The following is a 27,531-nucleotide window of genomic DNA, read 5'->3' as shown; positions in this document are numbered from 1 at the left end:
GAAGGGAAGTTAAAGGTTTGGGGAAGTGAATGTCGGGAGTTAGGCTAAGATGCCGCAAGAAAGACCAAATATATATATTACTTGTATGAGGCAGGGGCGTTGTTTGGATATGACAACATCTGGAGGCTCTTCCCCACTGACCTATAGGATTTGTTTATAAAACTCAATCCTCCTTTGTTGGTCTTACATATTAAAAGCTAACTGAGCTACAATCACCCAACTAGAGCTGCGTTTACACTTCACTAAAGTAGATTCACGCAACATACAACACACAACTGTACGTATACACATCTTCCTTGTTCACACTCTATACTAAACTTTAGTCACTTAGCAAGGCGGTAATAACGTTCTGTTTTAGGAAGGTGCCGAAAGACAATTACAAAAAGTTACGACGGGCGTACAAAAGTTAGATATATTGATGTTTGCTACGTAACAACTTTTGATAACAATCCTGGTAAGAAATTTCGGGAATTATGGATATAATCTTAGCCTATTCATTTCCAGACACTGACCGTTTATTTCTCGGCAAAATATGCTGCTTTATTATATCGTGATCTACACACTGAAAGGAACAGCAGTTAAATTAATGTACTTAATTTAATCTAAGCCTTCTGCATTAAGTACTTTTATCTAAGCAGAGGTAAAAATAAGTAAGTTGTATAGACTCACTGTTATTACGCCAGAAAAGTACGGAACGCCGTGAACCTCGACACACGTGACTACACTCACCTTGAGGAACACACCGGCCACTGTTTATTTCCACATCTCACCGCCAGAGGGCTACCGCTACGATTATTGCGGTTAATTCAAATCCCAGAAATTCCACAACTATACAGCATTTCTTTCTAACATCAAAACAATACATATGTTGACTATTTCTTTCTTCTTTTACTTTTTGACACATGAAAATCCCTAAAACTACATAATTATCCAGCATTTCTTTCTAATATCGAATCAATATGTATGTTGACTATATTTTTTTTCCTTTTCTTCCTTTCTGACATAAATCAAATCCCAGAAACTCCACATTTATGTTGTATTTCTTTCTAATATCAAAACGATACGTATGTTTGACGATATTTCCTCCTTCCTGACACGCGGGGACTTTGAAATGAGACCAACTTAAACCTCCTTAGCCCCTTTCCTCCTAGCGACCCCCTGTATAAGAGATCATAATAAACTTTAGCCACATTTTGAAAAAAAAAAAAGAAAAAAAAAACTATTTATATATAGGTTCCTCTTAAATATTGTCTTCCTTAATGATTAACACTATATACCCGACTCCCTTGACGCACGGTCTGTCCAGCCCTAAGACAAGGCGTGGTGAACCCGTCTGTACTGAATCCAGCTGCATTTAATAATACCGTGAAATCAGGACCGTATTTCCAAACGTTATCTTGACTACTTTTGACGCACTCCACCAGGAACGGCTGCACGGGGTGTGATGTGGGTAGCGGGGTGACACAAGCAAACTTGACCAACTTGAGTCAGTCGGTGTTGAAATTTGACCATCTTGAACTCTTGTATCAACGTTTGACCACTAAATATAATTTCGTCTGTCTGTTATTATATATATATATATATATATATATATATATATATATATATATATATATATATATATATATATATATATATATATATATATATATATATATATATATATATATATATATATATATATATATATATATATATATAATCATTGATCCGAAGAAGAAATATTTCAAACAGCATTTTCTGCAATAAACTAACGGCATTGTCCATTTCTGACGGACGAAATCAGTCAGAATCTGACCAGCTCAGGAATTAATGAGCTCAGCAAGAAAGGGATGAGGGGTAACCCTTTCACCCGCCCCCTTCTAGTCATCCCCGCCCTCTATTACGAATATCATGATTTTCAAGGCTATTTTCATGATTCTAGTGACGGTTTAACAACTGCACTGTCAATGAAAAACACCCATGACTGCACAAGGCGCTTCAAAACATCCTAACACATCATTATGGTCTGTTACAGTGATGAACATTTGAAGTGAACTTTGAGTAAAGCTTGCGCGACTGGGGACGATAAAAATGAAAATCGCACTATAAAAATGAAAATGAAAATAAGAATACGATTATATGTATTGTACCCTTAAAATCCTTAATTAATTCTCTCTCTCTCTCTCTCTCTCTCTCTCTCTCTCTCTCTCTCTCTCTCTCTCTCTCTCTCTCTCTCTCTCTCTCTCTCTCTGCCTATCTTAATTAATTAATACGTGAGTGAGGTGAGTCAAGCTATAAGGGGCTCAGGTGTGTGTGGGTTGGGTGGGGGTCCAAGGCATTGCGGGAGGCCACGGGTCGCGAGAGTGAAGGAACGTTGGCACCGGGACAGTGGGAAGCTTCGCCGGAGAAAGAACTGATTTATTGATTTAATGCGGCGCAACAGCGGGGACATATGGCGACAGGTGACTGATTGATGAACTCCTTGCTTTTTACTAATCCATAAATGTGGGGTTTTCAATGATTTACCTACAGAGTCATGAGATTTAGAAGTATTAAAGTTTTTTTTTTTTTTCGTTTTATAACTACTAGAAAACTTATTTTATTTATATACTTTATTTTTATATCTCGATGGAAAATTTTCAGAGTAAAAGAAGGAAAAAATATATACGGATTTTAATTCTTGGTTTCTCAATAACTACTCCAAGAAAAGTTTTTTTTTTTTTCATTCTGAATTTCCTAATTAATCTAAGAAAAATAAATATAGATTTTCATTTTGGATTTCTTAATTACTCAAAAAAATATGTGGATTTTCATTCTGGATTTCTTAATTATTCAAAGAAAATATATGGGTTTTCTTTCTAGATTTCTTAATTACTCCCTGAAAGAGTGTACCATTAATGGACTTGAAACAACAAGAAATTAAAGGTTAACTGCCTGATCGATATTTTAGCGCTGCACCAACGAGACCTTACAATAATGGCGCCAAGATAAAAAGGCGGTACAGTGCTATGTACAGTTGCCTCGAGTAGTGACGTCACAGTCCACTAAATTTCACGTCTATAAATCGAATAGAAATTAAGATATAGACTAATAATATGTTTTATATTGAACCCGCAAAGACCAAGAGAAGCGGGGAATGTGATAGGTGAAGAAGCTTGTCTAATACTGAATCTTTGACAGCACACTTGCACCACTATTACGTATCTTATTATGTTAATGTATTTAATCATGAACTCTACCACGTGGGGCACACCTGACAGCCCATGTGCTCATAAACACACTCAAATACATGATAATGGCACACACTGTACAATATAACATAACTACTTCAGGCAACAGTACTTACTCCCATGCGTCCTTCGCCGAACATGTTGCATACTCGCTTATAATGAATACTTAACAGAACATCTTGTACAATATAACATCGTAGGCTACTTCAAACAATCGCACTAAGGCCAGTATTCGGAAACGCTTCGCTCTCTCACCACGACTATTTTCAAAGGCCACAGAGATAATTAGACGGGTTCACAAGAGTATTTATCAGGTTAATAATGTAGAAATATTGTTATCCTGTCACTGGAACCATAAAAACACCCTTGAGAACCAAAGACCCTTTGAAAGTAGTCGATGTGCGGCGCAGAAGTGTTTGAGTATATGGTCTAACTCCCGTGCGTCTTTTGCCGAGCATGCTGCGCACTCGTAATATACCAAGGAAGCTGAGAAGGCATGGAGAAGGTACAGATCATACAGTATATACATCACACAGATCATTGACGGGATTGCTAAGTATAACACTCCGCGATACACACGCTGGAGGGAGTGAAGGAATGGGGGAAAAGGGAGGATATTAATTTCACAGCCAAAGCTTCTTATTATCATTGGCAGCAGTTCGATAATCTTCCCGCAACAGTTTTGTTTGTTATTCCCTAAAATGCTCCTTCAGCGTGTCTTCTTTGAGATGTGTGTGTGTGTGTGTGTGTGTTTATGACGACTCAGTACAATTTGTTATGGTTTCTCGTGTTGATATTTGGGAATGGTATTTTCAGTAGGCCTAATTTTGCAGTCTTTTGTTGCTCTTAGTCAGACCCTTTCTTACATAAAATAACAAATAGAATAGAATAAAATAAAAATAAATATGTTAATAAAATAACAAAATAGAACAGAACAAGTAAATAAAAATGAATTTAAAAAATAAAATAAATAGATCAAATAAAAGCCTAATGAAATGTTGCCGCGCAAGTGTGTGAAAGGGAAGTTCAAATATTCCAATGCCTGCACTTTTATCTTTACTCAAAATAATTGTATAAGGTTGAAAAGCGAAATGCTTTAATCTCGTTACCAAGCAAAGGGTTGAAATCTACTGCTTGTCATGAAGAAATAACTCGATAACAGTCTTCCTCGCCGTGGAAAGTGTCAGAAGTTGGCGCCATGTAACTCTTTTCCAGTTATCCCCGTGCACTACCTTCCTGTGCTCCTCTCGCTTTTCTTTGACGGAAGTGTGAATTATTCGTTAAAAGTAAGCGCGGCCATTGTCTATGATGCCTTGCTCTTGTTAAACTTAATTGCCGTAACCTGACATACTTCAAAGGAAATACAAAGGTAATGGATAACTCAATAAATCAATATGTGGTGAATAAACGAAAAAAAATAAATCATCACAAAGAAATTAGTACATACAATCAATGCTCAAGTATTTTTGCTGTTGTTTAGCTGAATTACTGACGTAGCTTATGTTAAACTTAACTGACGTAACCTGCTATACTTCAAGGAAAATATAAAGATAGTAGATAACTGAATAAATTAATGAATAAATAAAACTATAAATGACTATATTGAAATTAGTACAGTCAATGCTCACGTATTTTCGCTGTTGTTCAATTAAAAATATTAACGTAACTTACTAGAAGAAAAATACAAAGGCGAGAGATAAACAAGCAATACACGACTCAGTAAAAGTAAGGAGGGCCAATGATCGATTAAAATGTTCTGCTGCTTTCACCGGCCTGACGTACCCAGCTGTTGTGAGCCGTATTGACGCAATCAATCCGCTGTTATTTAGCCGTACTGACGTAACATGGCATGCCTGAAGGGGAATACAAGGATAGAGGGTATTCTTCCTGCCTTTGTCGTCATTCCTCGCTTCCTTGGCAACACCAGGTGGAGGAAAGTATAGCTCCATCTGATCACACACACACACACACACACACACACACACATCTCTCGCCGCGGCAACACTGAAGAGGGAAAAACAGACAAGTTTCTGCTGCGGGTATAAAACACTGACTGCCTTTTGCAATTTGTCAGAAGGTTCAAGGGGTACATTAATCTAGACTTAATCATAAAGCGCTGTCTCCTCCCTATTATTTTGTTCTGAAAAACCACGTTGTAAGTGCTGCAGACCAAAAGACATGGCTCGTGTATTGCACAGCGAGAACATGGTGCTTTATCAGAAGTACTGAGATGTTGCCGTGAGATAACATCAACTCTGCAGGCTTCATTTGCTGCCTTACCATAGACAGTCAAGGTAATACCTGCTCTGCTACTCCTCTCTCGTGAAGAAGGCAAACAATGGAATACTCTGTGAAGGCTGTGATGCAAAACCTCTTGAAAGAAGTGCAGTACAGATTCCAGTCCTGAAGGCAAACAATGGAATACTCTTCGGGGATAATGGAAAACAAAATATTTCTAAAGAAATTTCACAGTACAGATTCCAGTCCTAAAGGGACACTCCGGAATGCTCCTTTAAATACTTTATTTCGAAACCTCTTAAAAGAAGTCTTGCGGAAGAGATTCCAGTCCTGAAGGCGCACTCTGGAATACTACTCCAGATACTTCAAAACCTCTTTATGGAAGTTTTGCTAAAGAGTTTCCAGACCTGAAGGCAGACACTGGAATACTTGACGTGATGGGGCAATGTGAAGCGTCTTAAACGAGGCTTTGCAAAAGAGATTCCAATCCTAAAAGCGCACTCTGAAATAAATACTTTATTTCAAAACCTCTTAAAAGAAGTTTTGCAGAAGAGATTCCAGTCCTGAAGGCAGCCACTGGAATAACCTACGAGGTGGACCAGTGGAAAGACTCTTACAAGAAGTTCCACACTAGAGATCCCAGACCTAAAGGTGCAAACTGGAATTGACTTTACTTCAAAAGAGATTCCATTCCTGAAGGCAGACACTGGAGTACCCTACGAGATAGACCAGTGCGAAGCCTCTTAGAAGAAGTCCTGCAGCAGAGTTTCCAGAAAGGAGTAGGGAGGGAGGAGGCCAGCCGCGCCATAGTGTCACATGCGAGGTCTCATCAGCTTCTCGCGGTGGGCCCTCAGAAGGTGCTTGTGGACGTTGATCTTGCGGGCGGTTCTGAAGGAGCAATGGGGGCAGCTGAAGGGTTTCTCCCCCGTGTGCGTGAGGACGTGACGGTTGATGTTGTACTTTTTGCCGGTGCTGTAGCCGCACACGTTGCATATGTAGGGCCGGTGCAGCTCCCCCGTCGCGTCATCCTCGCTCCACTCCTGCGTCACACATACCTAGTGGGAGAAGGGAAAATGTATGTATACTTTCTTCAATCTTTTCTTACCTGTTATTATTATTATTATTATTATTATTATTATTATTATTATTATTATTATAATTATTATTATTATTATTATTATAATTATTATTATTTTAGTTACCGAGGCATTTTAATTGATATCTGCTGACTGAGTGACACATACCTAGTAGAAAAAGGGAAACTATATGTATACTTTCTTCCATCTTGATTTATTTATTCATTTTTTTTTATTTAATTATTTATTATTATTATTATTATTATTATTATTATTATTATTATTATTATTATTATTATTATTATTATTATCATTTAGTTTTTCGTAGTATTTTAAAGGCAATGTCCGCTAACTGTGAGATCATTTGACTTTGTTTAGTGTTTAAGAATTTAAGAGTCTTGTTTAAGCTTCCCAGCACCCTTTTTCATTTTGTTACAGACTGTCACATTTACAGTGCGACTGAAAGATTTATAGGAAATATTGTTTTAACGAGTAATTTTATTAATAAAAAAATGAATAAATAAATAAAAATCATACACGCATTTCAAATTAAAATAAAATGCAAAATTTGTCAAAAGATTTAGACAGTAGTGTGAGGAATAAGTTTATTCATTCTCGAGAGGTAGGGTATTAAGTACGCCATTTGAAAGCAAACCCACTGTAGAAATATTTAATATGCAGAGAAAATAATTAGAGAAGTGGCTAATTCTATTAATTAAAAAAAAAAAGATATTAAATACACCATTTAAAACCAAAACCAACAGTAGAACTGGTTAACAGATTGAAATCACGATACACACCGCGAAAAAAAAAAAAAATGTGACACCATATTCAACACTTCTCGTCCTGCTATTTGCTCCTGCCTGTATGCCATTCCCTGCATTCTGTTCTAATATCACAACCGCACTCAGGAAAGATGTGCTGCTCTACTATGTTCTTTTATCTCAACACACACTTTCGTATTTTCGCCTGCAGCCGTCCAACGCGTCTTGCCGTGGAACTCGAAGTTTTACGGGCCATTATTATCCTGAGGCGACGCACTGTAGCATCCACACTGCCACAGATTGTCTCGTCCGTGTACCATCTATCGACAAGCTCGTAAGTTGGTGAATTGGCGTGCGGCATCTGCTCAAACTTCGCTGAAACTTGAGCTCATGGAATTCAACAACTTTGTAAGATTGCATACTTCATGAGTGAGTTGAGTATTTGTATGTATTAATTCCAAACCCCCGCACCAATTCCAACTCTCTATTCCCTTCCCCCTACTACACCACCACAGCAAACACACTCGTTCTACGTGCCAAATCGGCTGCTCAACCAAATGCATTCTTCAGCAAGTAATGCCCAGCCACGTGCACCAGGGGGAGAGATGCAGGAGGGCGATCCATAAGCACAGACACGGCGACAGGTTTCTCACTCAAGGCCATCGTCACTCTGAAGACTCATCAGTGTATTCTTGTGTACCAAACAAGTTAATTTACATGATAAAGCCTTTCATACATATTACTTGGGAACGGTATTGTACTAAGAACACACACACACACACACGTACGTAGCTATTGTCATCGACTGGTCTAGAATAGCGCCGCGCTCACACTTTTCCACTGACAGCGAGCAGTAAATGTCTTCCCTGAGCTAAGAACGGTGCATGAAAGGTCAGATCAGGCTATCATGACCACTGATCTCTCCCCGAGAGGATCTATACAGCAGGCGAGCACGAGTCCAGTGCGGGATCTCCAAGATCGTGGTGAATTACAAAGGCCATGAATGCAAATCAGCAATACATGTTAAAGAAGGAATCTGATATGATCCCAGCTTCCCAGACAGAAGCGGGGATAATTTAAATGACAGCAGGCAAAAGCGTTCAGTTCAGTGACGGCAGATGAGTTGTGAAAACAGGAAACCATGGCTTTGCTTAGATTATGTATTACCAACTCCACTCACGTAATAACACACACACACACACACACACACACACACACACACACTGTAGTGCCTTTTTTATTTACAGTAAATAAATAAATAAATAAATGAGAAAGAGAGAGAGAGAGAGAGAGAGAGAGAGAGAGAGAGAGAGAGAGAGAGAGAGAGAGAGAGAGAGAGAGAGAGAGAGAGAATTTTTTTCACAATTTCTCTCACGAAAACATTACAACAGAAGACACCCACAAGACCATTGACAATAACTTACCTCCCTTCACCAGTGCTTGTTCACACTACATCCTCGGACACTGGCGAGAATGAGCTACATAATTAATCACTCGTTTACTAGTAGGTGATGGATCTTCTGGAGAGAGTTTTGTTCCCGGTTAGCAGGTTGCGGGATTCCATGAGACTGGAGGCACGTTATCGCAAAGCCTGTCGATTGCCACAGTCATCTGCAACATCTACGTACACTCCCCTAGATAATCCCCTACATTCTATCGGAACTCCACTTTCTTTTATGACTAATGCTTTATGCTTTCAGGACCATTTTCAAAGACCAAAGAGTTAGTTATGTTATGATTTATCTAATTATATACTTGTTTTACCAGTGATGCAAAAAGCTTTGTTAAATTATCATTAGACTCACGAAAACATCATTAAAGAGCCAATGAACTTTTATTATAGACGAGGTAAGACGCTGAAGAATGAGAATACATGCCTATTACTCGTCACAGACCGTAGCATGGAGTGAAGGTCTGTCTTTGGACCAGATTCTAAAACAATTCTGTGCCGCACCTCGACTACTTTCAAAAGATCTAGTTGAAGTTACACAGGTTTTGTTTATTTATTTATTTATTTTATTATTATTATTTTTTTTTTTTACGGTTCTAGAGACAGATTAAAAAGATTTCCACATCATTAACAGGAAAATCACTTGAGAATCCAACTAATTACATGTAGCCTTTATAAATAATCGTAGTAAAAGAACAGACCATTTTAGAATACGGGCCTTTACCCTCGTGTCTGCGTTTGATATTCCCCTTAGAGACCGTATGTTGTTGTGATCGCCAGTGCCATTATTACCCTTTCGTTGCAGCGCATTTATAATCACTCATCAAATTGGTTGGTTGGTTGGAGGAGAAGGGTGGGAAAGGGGCTGTTTGTTGAGCATGTTACTGATCGCTGTTTCTTCTTTTTTTTTTAAGATAATAATGACTGAAATACCACCTTATACACACACGTACACACACACACCAATTACTCTCTCTCTCTCTCTCTCTCTCTCTCTCTCTCTCCTAATAGTTTGAACAATTAAACATAAATTCTTGTTGTTCAAGCACATTATTAAAACAACCATCTCATAAGATTTAGTGTAGCGTTTTTCAATCTTTTGGGACCTCAGCACGCCATAACTTTGGCCAACATTTGGTTACACTCACTACAGCTGCGACATTACTACAAAGGTAGCGTAACGTGGAGCACTGACTGATCTTTCATTTTTTTTCATTCTCCATAGTCCTTCGTTAGGAGGCACCGTCCTGGCCCTCATAAACTCGGGAAAGCGGACGTAAAAAAAAAAAATAATAATAATAATAAATAAATAAATAAATAAATAAATAAATAAATAAATAAAAAGAATAAAAATCAAATAAAATAAAAATAAATAAATAAATACATAAAAAATATATATAATAATAATAACAATAAAATAAATAAGTAAATAAATAAATGATAAAATAAAATAAAAATAAAATGAAAAATCTCCAGAAACAAAATAGTAAGGATGCCAGTACTCTCACGAAAGCAAGAAATTCAGTGTTCTTCTTCACTGTGCTAAAATACATTCACACAGTTGATAAAGAGGTTATTGAAGTTCATCAAAGGAAAAGTACAGTTGTCAAAAAGTATCCCTTCCATACTTTTGTGTCCCTTTTGAGGAACACTCATATAGTACAACAGCATTTCCCTCCTCCCTATAAGATTAGATTCAGCCCCCCAGGTTAAGAAACACTGGTGTAGGGCAACAAGTTATCTTTTGTAGGGCCTCACTGGAAGAGTAACATGCAAAATTGGCCCATTTCTTCTAACGAGAAAAGTACCCAATGCCTTCATGTTTCCTTGTAGTCCAGATTGCAGGAATGGAGTCTAGAAGTATTGTACAACTATGCCACTCTTTGACATCTTTAGTGGCAGTCAACAAGGAACAGCTACACATGTATTTGCCTCTCTTCAAATACTCTCGGCTTTCCACAGTTCTCTTCAAATTTCCTCCACTTTCTTTAGCTGTGTTTTCACTTTATGGATCCTTTTTGATGGTTAGTTCTTTGCCTTATCACTGAATATCAACAACATAATATGTAAGTTTGGAGAACTACAAGGCTGAGAACACAAAACAAATGATTGACCTCATGACTTAGACAAAACTCAAAAGTGATATTACTGATCCAGGTTACCTTAACATTTGCCATCATTCACATGAAAAAAAAAAGAGAATAAGAAAGGTAAATCATTCATAAGAAAAGAAGCAATGTGCAGCCACCCAAACACTCACTGGATATAACATGGAGTTTCCTGCGTGTTTGAATCTGTGAAGCACTCTCCAACTTTGTCAGTCATTAAAACCAAAATCTTTGTTATAAAAAAGAAAAGTACAGCCCATCGAGGCATTCCTACTTCCCTCTATGGACCCCTTTGTGTGTTGAATTTTGTGAGGAACCATCAGACTTTTCCACTCAGATTTATAGTTTTCAGTTCAGTGTGTGGCATAAGACTGCAGGGACAGTCAGGGCACTCCTCCTGTGTTCCCTTGTCTCTCAACACCACCTGGCAGGAGTGCACCTCCCCCCAAAAAATAGTTAAGTTGTGGATGCTTTTTAATGCAAATGTGGTGATGAGGAGGGACATGGGATGCAACAAGTAATAAAGTACTTCTGCTTTGTCTAGTGTTTCCTCTTACCACCACATTCCACTCACATGTGTCAAGTATTGGTCACATGCATTGAATTATTTCCTTACACTGAAAAATAATCACATGGTTGTGGATCTCGGTACACTCTGGTTCATCATACACCAATACACTCTAACATTCCTGGAATAATTTCAGCGTGGCATTAAGTCATTACATGCTATAAGAAGGAATGCTGCATTGGTAAATCAGGCAAGTCAACAGTCACTACAAATTTTATTTTTGTAATTTCAAAATGAACATCTAAATATTATGATATGAAAATCTCTACTTATGAATATCATGATCAAGAATGAGTGGTTTAGATACTTCTCTATCTATGTATCAGTCATTTTAAAAGTCAGACTGATTATATAAAAATCCAAATAATGTACAAGAAATTACTAATAATGGCACTGAAGAAGCAAGTACATGGAAAATCTTTGTTTTGAACACTGTATGTTTTGACTTAAAGTAATAATGGTAATGCCTCACATTCCACAGCTGGTGTGTACAGATGAACCAACTAATGCCTTCATTCTTTGGAAATTTAATTTTGGTTTGGTAATTAACTATCATACATGTATAGCAATGCCCAACATGTGATAAGTACCATAATGATCATACATATCAAATATGTATGTATATTTATGATGCACTTAAGGAATTTCCTTTTTTTTAGTAGTTTTCCACTGGAAGTACTGGCCTTTTCTTAATGGGTTATTTTTGTATGTCAATAGTTATCATAGAAGTGCAGAGCACTGCAACAAATAATGCTACTGTACAAAAATAGTAATGATAATAAAATAGATGAATAGCTAAATAATAAAAAATAAAATGATCAATAAGGAGCTTATGATTTTAACATTTTTTTGACATTTGCTTCTCTTACTGAGCAGATGTAAAAGACTACTGCTACTTTGAAATCTTTAATTATCCCTAATTCTTCATGGTTCTTGATTAGAATTTACAAGTACGCACAGATGTTATCCTATTTAATCCAAGAAGTATTACTACTTGTATACAATTACTGTGTTGTATGGAGAGTTGAAACTTTAGACAACTTATTCACATCAGGAATGATGTTTTGCCATGTGCTTCTTCAAATGGATCTTCTGAATTGCCCGAAAAGAACAAAGGTTACACGCGAAAGGCTTCTCCCCAGTGTGGATTCGTATGTGGGTCTTAAGGTTTGCTTTCTGTGCAGATCGGTAGGGGCAGTAAGGACATGCAAAGGGCTTCTCGCCCGTGTGCGATCGGATGTGGTGCATCATGGCGGACACCTGGGGCATGGTGCGGTCACAGTGGGGGCATTTGTAGCTGGTGGTTTGTCTGCTGCTGGAGGAGTGACTTGATTCCACTCGCACTACAGGACTGCCCGGCACCGCCGCCTTTCTGCAGACCGACACCTGTAGAGGATACCCAATTGCATTAAAGTCTGATACTTTTAACTCTTCAACATTTAATCCAATAGTGCTTGAATATTTGAATTTTGTTTTAATTCCATGCATGTTTGTTGAAGAAAATAAGTACGGATAAAATTAAAATATAAAATATGTCTGTTCACTCTTAGTTTATTTGCTACCTGCCGGCAGCCTTGAGCATGGTGTGCCTCTCCATACTATACACACAGGTGAACTTAAATTTTTAGCTTCTCAGACTTGCAATGAAACTGGGTCCACAGTGACACACTTGGGAGTTGTGAAGGATTAGTGACACTTGTGTACATGCCAAGTTTTGATAAAAGAGCACCATGTACTAAGTTCATGTTTTATTGCCATACAAGAATTCATTTATGCAAAACTTATCTATTCAGGTATGCATATACAGTATTACATCACTAGTACTGGAAATTGTAAAGAAAAATATATTTTTGATAATAAATATATATATATATATATATATATGTATATATATATACCATGCACAATAACATAGTACATACACATAACTACGCATACAAACTGCTAACATCCATTTGGGTACAAGCCTTACAATATATCACTGTAGGAAAGAGTTGATCCAGACACAGACTAATTGGAAGAGAATAATGAATAGTGGAGTGAGTTGCTGAGCTTTGCTCAATGACAAATGCAGAAATTGTTCTACAGAAGCATATAATACTCAGTAAAACAGAACGTTACATAAGATGAAATGCCTCAATTACTGTAGTGAAGGCTATTCTCATCTGGAAAAAAGAGGGAGCATGAGGATCCTTCATCAAAGGAAGTTGAGGAGAGTGAAAATGGTTGAGACATTCCAACTTAAGGAGTAATTCTTAATTCTGTCATTACTACAGACAAACAATGGAATAAAATCTTTCTTTGTGTAATAATATTTTTAAAGTCTTCCAAAAGAGGTAAGCTTTATGATTTATATATAACTAAATCTAAACGATACTGACTGAAAATACGTCTATAGTTATACATATATAACACTATGTAATTATATATAATTTCTATCTTATTTGGGACTGGAAAAAATCACATCACATAGATCTAAATATTATTGACAAAAGGAAAGTTTACAACTTTCACAAGGAATGACTAAGTATATATCACTGTCCAGTGTTGAAAAAAGCATCACCAGCACTGTTGCAATGTGTTCGGAGGTGCGAGGTGAGGTGAATCTTCTGTATGGAGCGGTAGGAGCAGAAAGGACAAGCAAAGGGCTTCTCTCCAGTGTGCGTAAGGACATGTCGTTTCAGGTTGTCCTTAATTGTAGTTGTGTATACACACTGAGGGCATGAAAAGGGCTTCTCCCCAGTGTGGCTCCTCACATGTCTTATCAGGTTGGACTTGACTACAGTTGAGTAAGGGCAGTGATCGCATTGGTGCACCTTCATGGAGGCGCCGTGGCTCCTCTGGCCTCCCGACTGTCCACTCCTGTGCGTCCTCAGCCTCTGACCTTCCACTCTCACCTGTTGGGGACGTCGGGCTTACTCATGGGCATAGTGTTTACAGCAATCGTTAGTTAGGTATGGCACCTTGTGGACTACATGTGCAGCTTTCACACCTCAAAAGATCAACCCTCCATTTATCATAATAATGCATTAATGTGTCTTTTTAATTTCTCCTTGTGTAAAATAAAAGAAAAATGTTCCCAGGTAGGTATCCAAAAGGAAATAACTGGACTAAATACAGGATACTGCTTTACTTCACAAAGTGTATGTAAAATTGCTGCAACTTTAATAATTACAGACAATATTGGCCTAAAATGGGAAAATAAAAAACATGTTCTCTACTTCATCATTACATTTCCAATCTAAGATCCTCAAGCTCAAATACCTATCACAGTCATACATCATGAATAACTACTGGGGTGGGATCATTAGTGTAATCTATCAGCACAAAAACTTTAAAAATTCACTTGCATATATATTTCAAAGAAAATATATTAATTTATGCATTGCTTTCAAAATACCTTAACTATGATGACTTCGCATATGATTCTTGAGGTTGCTCTTCTCAGAGAAGGTGTAGGGACAATGATCACAGGCAAAGGGCTTCTCCCCAGTGTGAGTACGAACATGTCTCTTTAGGTTATCCTTCTGTGCAGCCCGGAATGGACAGTAGGGACAAGCATAGGGCTTTTCCCCAGTGTGGGTACGGACATGTCTCATGAGGTGAGCATAATTGGAAGTGATGTAGGCACAGTAGGGACACTGATGAGGCTTGACTGAAGAGACCATCTTCTCTGCCCCTGATGTACTTCCTCTCTTATCCTGGCCCACCTGTAGGGGAGGCCCACCGGTCTCAATACACATCACAACAAAGCATCATAGCATTATGGTAGATACACCACTCACAAGCTGACACCTACTTGCTCTCTAGGACAGTAACAAAATAGAATGTACAGAGTTGCCGCTGCCTTTTAAATCAACTGAATAAAAAATATCAATCAGTGTCTTCATAAATAAATATTTGAAGTAAGGGTTATAATTCAAATGTACTATGTATATTCTTTACAAAATACAAAACATCTGATGTTCACATGTTATCCCACAAATTCTGTAAACTTATAACTGAGCTTTGCCAGTCACTCATATTCAAAATAATGTTAATGATGAAAATTTACTTCATGATTTCAAATAAGTGAAAGTATTATCAGCATTATAGTGTGTTTGTTAATTTAAATCTTCACTGGGAAGGAATCTATGACCACATTTTAACAAATTTTTAATGCTTCCAAGGGAACAAGAGACTGGTGATGGTGTGTTACTTGTTGTGAAAACCTAAGACAATGGTATAATTTCTCAAAGTTTTATGTAAAAAGTAATTGCTTTCAAATGTGGTGGAGGTTCAGTTAGCAGAGTTACAAAAATTATGATAATCAATAACATAAAGTCAATGCAGTTTTATATGTGTTTACAGTATCATATATTTGTAAAAGTGACAAATTATGCTGAATCAGTCTAGTGAATCACTGTTACTTTTCCCCTTAACTGTATAATATCTAAATGCCCCTAGGTGAATTTTAAACGAGCAAAATATTGATCTGTAGTCATAGCCATGAATATTATGTTTCAGAGTACATATACAGTAATTTACTCTTAAAGTGCTGGACTTGCTATAAGCACAGTGTTATGATTTTTCTCTAGTTGTCTTGCTGGAAGGCTGGGAATACCAAGTCATGAAGGCAAGGGAAGGAGCAACATATGAACAGTAATTTAGGGTAAAGGAAAGCTGTATACAAGGTAAGAAAGATATGACAGTATGAAACCAGTATTTACACACTGTGTGCATTTACACACACACACACACACACACACACACATAACTAGGTAAATAGAGAGAGAGAGAGAGAGAGAGAGAGAGAGAGAGAGAGAGAGAGAGAGAGAGAGAGAGAGAGAGAGAGAGAGAGAGAGAGAGAGAGAGAGAGAGAGAGAGAGAGAGAGAGAGAGAGAGAGAGAGAGAGAGAGAGAGAGAGAGAGAGAGAGAGAGAGAGAGAGAGAGAGAAAACAAACTATAGGAAAGGCAGAAGTTTGAGCCTGATTAAAAGTCTACAATTTCATCACATTTATGATTTATCAATCTTTCTAAATAACAGACATTCCAGTGCTTGTCCCTTGGAACTCCATGAAGCAGGCTGTCACAGCCTAAATTCCCCACTTTCTCCTGTCCATACACACATTACTCATGAATTATTTTAGAGAACAGGAAGACTTGACTGAATGCATAATTATATCTACATATACATATATGATCAACTTTGTTATTTTGTTGCTGTTTACTGGTGATATTAAAAGCACTATTTTCTGGTATCAGAAAGTGCAAGCGTTAATAGTGCATAGCTTAGTTTGAGGCAAGATCTTAGTTTTATAACAACAACACTTTCTTGTCAAGTGTGGCTATTGTGTGTGAAGGCATGCTACCACACACCAAGTATTCTTCGTAGTGAGATAAACTAAGGCAATAAACAAGTATTCTGGACACAGTAGGTAAATTTAAAATCAAACACTGAAGTAATTATGCATGCAATGTACATTCAGGATTATCTAGAATGGCATACAACTACAGTGATCAAATGAGCTCACTAGCTGTCCTTCACAGGATTGTTCTCTCTGTATAGGCCATCATCAGTTATTGTGCTGATTGTGTTAGAAAGGTGAAAGCAACTTTTAATTTCATAATGCACCCTTGGCTGTCATCCCCTTGTCCTGCATTCCTGCATGGATGTTCTCCTTCATCCACTGTTCCCCATCACCTTTCGGGCTTAATGAAAATATCTTCTTCAGTGAGTCACAACTATAGATACTCATGACACAATTGCATTAAGTGGTGGTAGTTGTACTTAAAAAAAAAAAAAAAAAAAAAAAAAAAAAAAAAAAAAAAAAAAAAAAAAAAATCCCTGCTTTATGGTGGCAAGATTCTAATTCTAGTTACAAGAATTATTTTGTCAAACTTTACATCAAAGCTTTCAGAAGCGTTGGTTGCCATAATGTCTTAAGTCCCTGTTAAGAATATAAACTTCATAATACAATACAAGGAATTAAGTAACTGTTTATTTATTATTTTTTTATGTGCCATATTTCAATTACATTTACTTTCACATTCAAAATTCACTGCCAGTATTTCTACAGAGCTTACATATTATTGATAAGGAGAGAGCCAATTAAGTGTTTGTTGAGAGAAATAGCTGTCATTTAAATGATTCTCAATGAACAATGAACAAGACTTTAAATCATGTACAGTGTGGCATAAATGTTGGTTTAAATGCAGAATAACAATTTTATATAAAAATATGAATTCAGTTTCAAAACATAAGCCCTATACTACATACATACATATAAAATCACTATGTACTTGATGATAACACAAAATATATTTATAATCCTCTTTCACCAAAACTTCAAATTAAATCAGTGTCTCATTCTGTTGGAGTTCAATGAATGCTGCAGTATTTATCAATATGATCATATTCAAACAGGATGCACATCTTATTTACATGGGATGAAGCCGAGAGAGTCTAGTGGCTCCATATCATTATACTGTGTGATGGCTTACCATTTTTACATATCACATTTTAATATAGATGGGGCTATAATGCATTTTGTTCTTTTAAGAAAGCTATCCTAAAAAATAGGAAAAAAAAAGACCTTTCACATGTATAACAAAAATATATATGTATTCTGTTCTATTTCATCTTAATTTCTTATCTTTGATTGTTCATTTATATACCATTCATGAATCACAGACAAATGGAAATAGACTATTATGTACAATATATTTCTACTTATGTGTCCTAAATCATATTTCTCACATGGTACAAGACTCATTATTATAGTCATGTATGTATGTTTATGTATATATATATATATATATATATATATATATATATATATATATATATATATATATATATATATATATATATATATATATATATATATATATATATATATATATATATATATATAATGTGTAGTATGTATGCACAGTACTACTAGATCAGTGTCTTCTCTTAAATCTCTGTTTATGAACCACCAATTTTTCTCAAATACATATTTACATAAGATCATCTGCAAAGTACATGCATGCCTACATAATTCAGGCAGGTCAATACAAATGTTTGTTAATGCAAACCAGGTGCACACAAAACTCATTCAATAAACATCTTGATATTTGTACAAATTTAGGTAGCAAAAAAAATAAAAATAAATAAATAAATAAATAAATAAATAAATAAATAAAAAATAAAAAATAAAGAAATAAAATAATAATAATAATAATAATAATAATAATAATAATAATAATAATAATAATAATAATAATAATAATAATAATAAATAAAAATAAAATAAATAGATAAGAAAAAATAATAAAATACAAAAATATTATATATATATATATATATATATATATATATATATATATATATATATATATATATATATATATATATATATATATATATATATATATATATATAAAGAAATGGAGAACATAGAGGAATTGTAAAACTAAGTGGGAAAACATAACTGAAAACTTTTTGAAGCGATATCAACACTAAGACATCAGGGAGTGGTGGGCACACACATGTGCCCTTAGTGTGGTTTTCCTCGAAGATCTATAAGTGCAGTATGGACAAGGAAAAGGTTTCTCACCAGTGTGAGTCAATATATGTGAACGCAAACTTCCTTTCTGAGTGAAACTTAGGGAACAATAAGAGCATGAATAAGGCCTCTCGCCAGTGTGTGTTCGCTCATGGTTTTGGAGGTTAGTGGTAAAACTGGTGGTGTAGGAACAATACTGGCATTGGTGACTCTTGAGTCTGTTGACTGAGCCCCGCCCGGTCCCAGTGGGTCCTCGCCAGCCACCACTCTCAGCACCCACCTGTAGAGAATGCCCAGCTGATTCAAAGATGTATTTATTTGGGATTCAGAGTTTATTTTCCATTAAGTGTACTTGTTCTTTTCAAATTTCAGCAAATGTTATTCACAAAATAAATGAAGCTGATTAATATCTCTGAAAACAACATAAATTCCAAAAGATCTCCAGAGTCCTTTTTCATGGCAATGATTCTTACATGCTTTAATGTATGCATAATGAATTGATAAGAACATCATTTATCTTAACAGGAACTGTATTTTTGTATGCTGTAATATGTTTTCTTATGTCAAGTTTCTCAGTTTGAATACCATCACAGATCCTGGACCAGCTGCCTTGTGACCCAGCGAACCACTAGGCTAACCACCCATCACACATCCTAGACCAGCTACCTTGTGATGTGGCAAACCACTAGGCTAACCAGCCATCACAGATCCTAGATCAGCTACCATGTGATCTGGCGAACCACTAGGTTAACCCTTTTCTCTCAACAGGAAGTGAGGATCATAGCTGCAATACATCCGTTTGAATTTTTTTTTTATACTTTCATGGGTGCAGTAAAAAGTATGAATCAAGTATGGAATAAGAAAAGGTAAAGCATTTTGCAAGATTTGACAGACTAAGCAGAGCAGAGAACTTTATAAATAATTGTTTCACCACATGGAAAGAATAGAAGTAGAATTATTGATGATGAAGATAAGTGCATCTGAAGTGAAAATTGTAAAGCTAAAAGGGAAGATTGCTGAAGGGAGGGGCAGAAAATGTAAAGAGAGCCTACTTGTAAGAGAAGGGGGAAGAAATGGTAGTTGTATATTTTACATATGAATGACAAGCAATTGTGAATGCAAGCATGTAGACATAATCTTACAGCCTCTACAGAAAGGTATTCTGCATCTGGTCTGATCAATGTGGAAAAGATGATGGGCCTATCATGGTGTAGCACAGGTAATCCAGCACTGCTGCTGCACTCTGCTACAAAGATTGCTGGATATACTGAGTAACTGACCCTCATAGTGCAGTGCATCAAGGATTGATCCACTCTTCTTTAAAGAAATGGAGGCTCAGATGTGAAGGAATGCTTATGAATGTAAATGTTATTCTGAATACAGTCTTGATGATCTTCCTCTAAGGGTGATGTCAACATAGCATATAAACAGACAAATAGACTGCAATTCAGTGGGGATTGATCCTCTCTTCCATAGAATCCAAGAGCTTCAATATGAGGGAATTTTCAGGGATGTAATGTATGCATGTAGATGCCTTGTCTTGGTTGATTCTTTTTAATAGGGATGTTAGCCTGATGCAATACTAAATAAATAAAACATTTGTTATGGTATATATAAACTGACTTGGGAAAACTCTGATCCATGAAATAAAAAAAATAAAAAAATTCTTGACAATATCTCTTCAGGACTCTTTATCTTTAATTACAGTCTCTGAAAGCTGTAAGTATGTATACACTATACTTGCACTTTTGCTTGTGAGTTAATGTAGACTATGTATGCCATGCTCAGTGTGGATGAAAGTCTATTTCTAAATAACAATTTAGTAGTAAAAAGTTCAACTGTCAACAGAAGGCATTAACAAACAGTAACATCAGTCCAGCAATAACCAAATTCCACCCCAAGTCACTTCCACTTCTTGTTCAGCATACAAGTGTATTGCAAAAAACTGTCATATCACTTATTATGTTAACGGAGTTTCAAAGCTCACACAGACTTATACCGTCTCAGTGTTTGTAACTTTGTGTGAAAACTGAGTCAGTCCTCAAACACTATGTGCCCCTTTTCACTCTCCACAAGCTGCTTTGAAGACAAGGTGTCTGTTGTGAACAATGTTCCTGCAACACCTTGAGTTTTCCAGGAAGCTGTGCTCCTCTTCACCCCTGAACCTCCACGATGCATTTTACCAGTGCCCAACCCCACCTGTTGAGGAATGGCTTTCAGGAAAAAAGAACACACACACATACAGCCACTTGTACACACACATACAGTCACTTATACACACATACATACAGCCACTTGTATACACACACACACACACACACACACACACACACACACACACACACATCACAAAGGCATCTAAAGAATTATTAAGTTTTGACATGATAATGTCAATAAGTAAATATAAACTTGTAATTTCTCTGTGTGCTAACATTCAGAGACTGAATGGTTTACTTGTTAGATGATAGGACCACTATACACATACTCAAAACTGGTAACAATAGATGTGAATATTGTTGTAATACTGTTTAGTACCTCAATTATATTTTTCTACCCTTTCTGATCAGGTTCACAAATTAAATGCAGATGTTTCAAGATAAATGCTATATATAAACAAACAAAATGTTTGATTCAAGCATAGAACTGAAAAAATAACTGTTGTGATGCATTAAACATAATCAGATTTTGTATCCATCTCTATCTATTCAGGGGTTGGCTCAGACTAGTCTGCCACCTAGAACACTAAGCATATAGGTACATAATTGTTTATATGAATCAAGCTATTACCACCCCAATCCCTGTAAGACCATTTAAAGTTACCTGAGGCATGGTGGACCCACAGGTGGTTCTTGAGGCTGCTCTTCTCATTAGCACGGTACAGACAGTGACTACACGCATATGGCTTTTCACCAGTGTGGGTACGAATGTGTCTTTTTAGGTTCTCTGTCTGAGATGCTCTAAATGGACAGTAGGGACAGGCATAAGGTTTTTCGCCTGTGTGTGTGCGTGAGTGTTTCTTCAGGTTTGTGTGTACATTTGTTGTGTAGGTGCAGAAGGAACACTTCAACACCCTGCTGGATGTGGGAAGGCTCTTTCCTGCTCCCGCTGTTCCTCTCCTCCCAGGCCTGAGATCGTCAGTATTCACCCTCACCTGTAGAGGATTTCCCATCTTAATTATAGGTTTAAATAAACTGAACAGTAAACAGAAAAATCTTATCTTTGAAGTCTTTTAAATCCAATCGCAAAACCGTAAGAGCTGTGTGGGTGTTGCTGTGAGTTACTGGTTCACAAGGTTTTATGCGGTCAACCATGATGAATGAGGTAAGTAGTACATATATGGGGAAAAATGTGCTTAAATACACATTCACTTGTTAATGTCTTATAATAGTCATTACTTATAACAGTTTGTTTCCTCATAAAACTTCCCTTCTATTCTCCCATTTCCAATAGAAAGATAAGAATTTCACATATGGTAATCAAGCCAATGAGTTGCAAAAAAATATTATTATGTTATTTCCAGTAAATTAAAAGCACAATAATTACTTGTTTCCTCTTTCAAAGCATCAAGTGTTGATTGCTCACTTGCATCCACTTCTCTGTTCTGTCATAAGTGTCCTACAGTACATAAAACATGATGCAGTGCTGGGAGACAATCAGTTTAGGAGCCTGAAAGTTCTTCCTTCTTAAGAAAATTTTTTTCATTTAATTAGTTATGTATATACACAATGTATAACAGAGTAAAATGCAGAAAATATGTAAATGTTAGCAAAAGTGTGTGTGTGTGTGTGTGTGTGTGTGTGTGTGTGTGTGTGTGTGTGTGTGTGTGTGTGTGTGTGTGTGTGTGTGTGTGTGTGTGTGTGTGTGTGTGTGTGTGTGTGTGTGTGTGTGTGTGCGTGTAATTTTTGCACGAAGTACTTGGCAGCTAAGTGGTGTAGAGCCAGCATGCTGAGCTCACAGATGACAGAATTTCAGGTTAAAATTGCAGATCATGTGAAAAAATTAGATCTTTCCTTTCATGTCACAGCTCTTGTCACCAAGCAGGGCAGTGAGATGGACACAATCAAGACATTATCAGCAGGAAAGCAAGGTTAACACTCCTGGCCTCCCACATGACCGAGATTGATTTCATTAATATGTTCCCAAAATGGAGACACTTGGCATACTTTTGAAGTTTAATTTAATTAATTCAACCATGTAAATATTAAACCAAAGAGAAAATAATGTATATCCCATACAACAGATGGCAGTGGCTTAAACCAGCCTTGTGAAGTAATAGTTATTGTACTTAATGCATTACTTGAGACCATTATCATTCTTGCCAAGACATACCTTAGTCAAGATGTTAACTTTCTTGTATTTATATAACAGTTTATATTTCATAAAATGGATAACAATTATAAACTCTGCACAAAAAAAAAAAAAAAAAAAAAAAATCAGTGACAAATATAATATATTCAACTTGTCTTACTATAAAATACATAATGCTTTTGTTCAAGTACATTAAAATGGTCACACACACACACACACACACACACACACACACACACACACACACACACACCAAGCAGAGATTCCTTGTAAGGATGGGCACCTGAGACAAGGCATCACAGTGGGCAGCTGAGACAATGCATTACAAACATTTTTTTCTTTTAAACACAAAAGTTCGAACCTAATTCAAAACAAGGTAATATGAAGCTTATGAGAAACAGTAACACTGGTTTAAGTTTTCTGGTAATATAATAATAAAAATTTTGGAAGAGACAAAACACAAGTGTTATTAGCTACTCCAACATTAGTTCAAATATACCTACATATATCCCATAATTATGGCTTTAAAATTTTATGCACCTTATAATTTTCCATTTTTTGTTTTATTTTATTTATTTTTTTCAAGATAAAGTCCAACTTCAACAGAGTTATGATGAATGAAATGCTAATATGTGGATCTTCAGAGAGTCTCCACGAGATGTGCGGTGAGAACAGTACGAGCAGGCAAATGGTTTCTCCCCAGGCTGTTAGTCTTGGGGTAAGCAGTTCCTGGGTAAGGCCTCAGCTCAACACTGGCCAGCCTCATCTGTTGGGAATGTTGAGCTGATTTACTTTGTAAAGATGAAAGGTAGTATTCATATGAAAACATACTTTATTTACCTTGATATAAAAAGTGAAACTTGCAATCAAATAAGTATCTGAATATATTAATAAAGTATAATCCATACATATACAGTATGAACAACACATTTACGTATTTTTAATACTTTATTACAGATCATCCTATTACTTTCCAAATACTGTTAGGTGGACTGATCTGCTCTTCAAAAAATTTTCTTCTCAAATTGAATATTTTTTGTGAAGATCACATGTAATCCCAAGAACAATGAAGAAGCTTTGAGGCTTTGCATGTATGCCTGAACAAAACAATTTATGAAGCATTCATTTTGTTTTGTATAAATAAAAATTTAAAAAATAAGGAAAATTTCATCTTAAAAGTGACAAAGTGTCAAAGAACCAATATCTTCATTGTTTTGCTTGTATAAAAGATGAACACAAAATTTTTTTTATCCCTATGTCAGCAAAATGTCACCAGAATAAATAATAATTGTACTCACTTAACTTTTGCACTTTTCATTCATTTGGAGAAAGGCATCTGGTATCAGTGAGTCAACATTTGTGTGGTGAATGTGTCTTTCCTTGCAGATCTGTACGAGCATACTCGTAATGTGCATGGGAACAGCTTTTCTCCAGTGTGAGTACGCATGTGTTTTGTAAGGCTTGCCCTTGTGGTCAGGGTGAAGAAACATATTGAACACCTGAAAGGCTCTTCCCTAGTGTGAGTCAAAACATGCTTCTTCAGACTGGCATCAACCAAAGTAGTGTAGGTACAATATGGACACGAGTATATTTTGCTGGAGGTGCTTTTGGTGGTGCTTCTTGTACATTCATCCTCAGTGTAGCATCCTTCAACTCCACCTGTTGGAAATCCACATCTTATTTTCTCTGTCCCTTACTAGGAGACCTGTGACTCCTGTATGAAGGAATCATCATGTCCTTAAGCCTCGAGGATATTTGAAACTAAATATTTTCACAATGTATTTAAAAGTATTAAATAATCATTTATTTATTTATTTTCAAGTGTGAGAGACTGGCCAAACCCAAATTATTCTTTTCTTCTTTTTATGCAAATGTGTGAACATAAACTAAGACTGAGCTTCCATTCCTCAAAGCTTAGTCATTTTCGAAGTGACAGGTTGGGCACAAAACTTGTTATGTTAAAATAGTAATGCCTTTATTAAACCTCTTCAGGAACTACACCTAGTATGTATTTTCTTGTTTCAGATAAAGATGTATCAAGCATTATTAATAAAATGTACAATATAAATTTTTTTCCTTTAAAGGTACACATTATTAGACAAAAGAATGCTAACCTAACAGATATCTTATAACAGAACAGACAATCTTACAATTTTGCAACAGCTTTTTTAAGGAACAAAGTAGGTACATAATATCATTATCATGTTTATATGCTATTATCACTAAATAACAAGAAAAGACTGCATTTGAATATTTCAGGCCTCTTTTTTATCATTCACACCTAAGCAAAAGCTGCTTGTTCTAAAGAATGCATGAAAAGTATTAGAAAAGTTAAACATAAAACAAAGGCACTGATTTAGATCAATACTTTGAATATTTGATTTTCAATAGTTTGTGCACACATACCAGCTGTCAATGCCCAAGGATGCCTTGGCCATACCCAACTATGCCAAATTGAAAGGTTCACTTTTCACTCTATGGTGCCTTTTTTTTATCCAAATCTCCAAAGCAAAAATGCTTTTCTAGGAAAGTAAACTGAGCAATCTTGAGAGATGTCAGTAGCTTTCACCTTCATGAGTAAGGGGAGTAAATAAGATTCTTTTGGTAATGTTCCTCAGTCATTCACACTGCAATGTTGCACAAGAGGTCAGGATGTGTATGTCTCAGTTGTCATGCATTACTGTGCAGGTTTGTCAAAACTTCTTTTTTTTGCAATTTTTTCTGGGATGTCCTGTAAATGATTAGTAAGGAAGGTTCTGTGTTGTGACAAGCATATTAAAAACTGTGGTATTGCTTCTCTCAGTTCTCAGTTGTTCAGAAATTTTCTTCACCAGCATAGTGTCTCCTTCAAGGAGAAAATATGAGTTTTCTTGCCCAAGGTGCTTCTTAGTAAAAATACTCTAACAAGTGCCTGAATAACACAATGGACACTATCAAAAGATGGGAGCCAAACAACCAGATCAAACATACCCTTTTTCTAATGAATCTATTGTGTGTCATTAGCTAAAGGAAGAAATGCAAGCCAATAGTGAGAAATGAACACTGGTTGGGTTCCCTATCCCTACCCTTGATACTTTCTGCATACAGTGGTGTTCTTTACCTAAGAAGTAATGTGAACTGTAAAAACTTGTCATAAATTCAGGTGATGAATTACAGAACATCATTTGTTTCCTTTTTTACCCAATACAGAACATGTTACTATGGTTTTAAACATTTCTATCTTATAAATTCATCTTTTTTTCAAGTAATGGACCATGAGAGCATCTCCGAAGTTCTGAATGTCTCATTTTATTTTCTTAATTACTTTAGGAATGCCATGTGAACATTTGTTTTATACACACATTAACACTGACAAAATTTATAAAAAAAATAGACATTAATACATAAATGGTAACACATCTTGTAATTTCTATGTTAAAAGACAACTCACTGATATTTGTGCTAAAACAAAATCATGCAGTTTTACGAGCCTTCATAGCTTTGGTGAGTTAACATGTGATTTTTCAACGAATCTTTCCTTGAAGATCTATAAGGGCAAACACTACACTCAAAAGGCTTCTCCCCAGTATGTGTTCGAATATGTGTTGTGAGTCGGTCTTTGGTTGCAAAAGAAAAAGTGCACAAGTGGCAGGAGAATGGCTTTTCCCCTGTGTGTGTATGGATATGGTTCCTGAGGTTAGTGGTGACATTAGAGGAGTACTCGCAGTAGGGGCAGTGGTGCAGCTTGACGGTGGAGGAAGAGCTGCCACGGGCCCCCCAGCCTGCAGCCATGACTCCTCCCCCTCCACCTCCTCTTCTGCCAATCCACACCTGTTGAGGATGTCTCACTTACTCAGGGTCACCCAAGTGTCGCAATGATATCATGAACGTTTGAAGTTAGAATTTCTTCTATGGTATTCTTTTTTATACCATGACCCTAACATTTTGGTTAATCTTCTCAAACTGCCAGTAGCAAGCACTGAAAGAACATAAGTATAAAAAAAAATATTTCCAACATGTCTTACAGCTTGAGATTTTTGTGATCTTCAAGATAGAGTACTTGATAAAACATTTATGGTGACACCATCTTCTGCATGCACTTGTTCTCTTTCAGCTTCCACACATGAAATTGATGAGGCAAGGTCACTGATATATAACAAAAAGAAGTATTCTACAACAGAACAACTGGGAGAGACATATTGTAGTCAGTATGTTTAGACTCATTTGGCAATGCTGATACACATGTTTATTACTTTGGGAATAAGATTGACTTTACAGGTTGGCATATAATTTTAC

At 36.3% G+C, this 27,531-nt stretch overlaps 2 protein-coding genes across 8 annotated transcripts in view; both read right to left on the bottom strand.

Annotated features, from left to right (window-relative positions):
• Positions 1–5,835: 5,835 nt before the first annotated feature.
• Positions 5,836–27,531, bottom strand: part of LOC135102710 (zinc finger and BTB domain-containing protein 7C-like) — an 83,029-nt gene continuing 61,333 nt past the window's right edge. Inside the window, exons 6-7 of one of the 7 annotated variants that reach the window (XM_064008180.1) lie at positions 21,769–22,099; positions 19,203–19,228 (exon numbers count right to left, since the gene is read on the bottom strand). In XM_064008180.1, the coding sequence (XP_063864250.1) occupies positions 19,218–19,228; positions 21,769–22,099 (342 nt within the window). In that variant the 3' untranslated portion in view covers positions 19,203–19,217. Of the gene's footprint in view, positions 6,506–11,614; positions 12,803–18,844; positions 19,229–19,252; positions 21,148–21,768; positions 22,100–25,214; positions 27,067–27,531 lie in introns of those variants that run through there. The other 6 variants (XM_064008177.1, XM_064008196.1, XM_064008182.1 and 3 more) reach the window with 6 other exon arrangements.
• On the bottom strand, positions 13,152–15,071 carry LOC135102714 (zinc finger protein 513-like). The gene is made up of 2 exons (XM_064008205.1): positions 14,817–15,071; positions 13,152–14,313 (listed from the first exon to the last, which is right to left on the bottom strand). The coding sequence occupies exons 1-2, from the start codon at positions 14,922–14,924 to the stop codon at positions 13,951–13,953; spliced, it is 471 nt and encodes a 156-aa protein (XP_063864275.1). The 5' UTR covers positions 14,925–15,071; the 3' UTR covers positions 13,152–13,950.

The sequence above is a fragment of the Scylla paramamosain genome, chromosome 8 (assembly GCF_035594125.1).
Source record: "Scylla paramamosain isolate STU-SP2022 chromosome 8, ASM3559412v1, whole genome shotgun sequence".
NCBI classification, from domain to species: Eukaryota; Metazoa; Arthropoda; class Malacostraca; order Decapoda; family Portunidae; genus Scylla; species Scylla paramamosain.
This window is presented reverse-complemented; position numbering and strand designations above follow the sequence as displayed.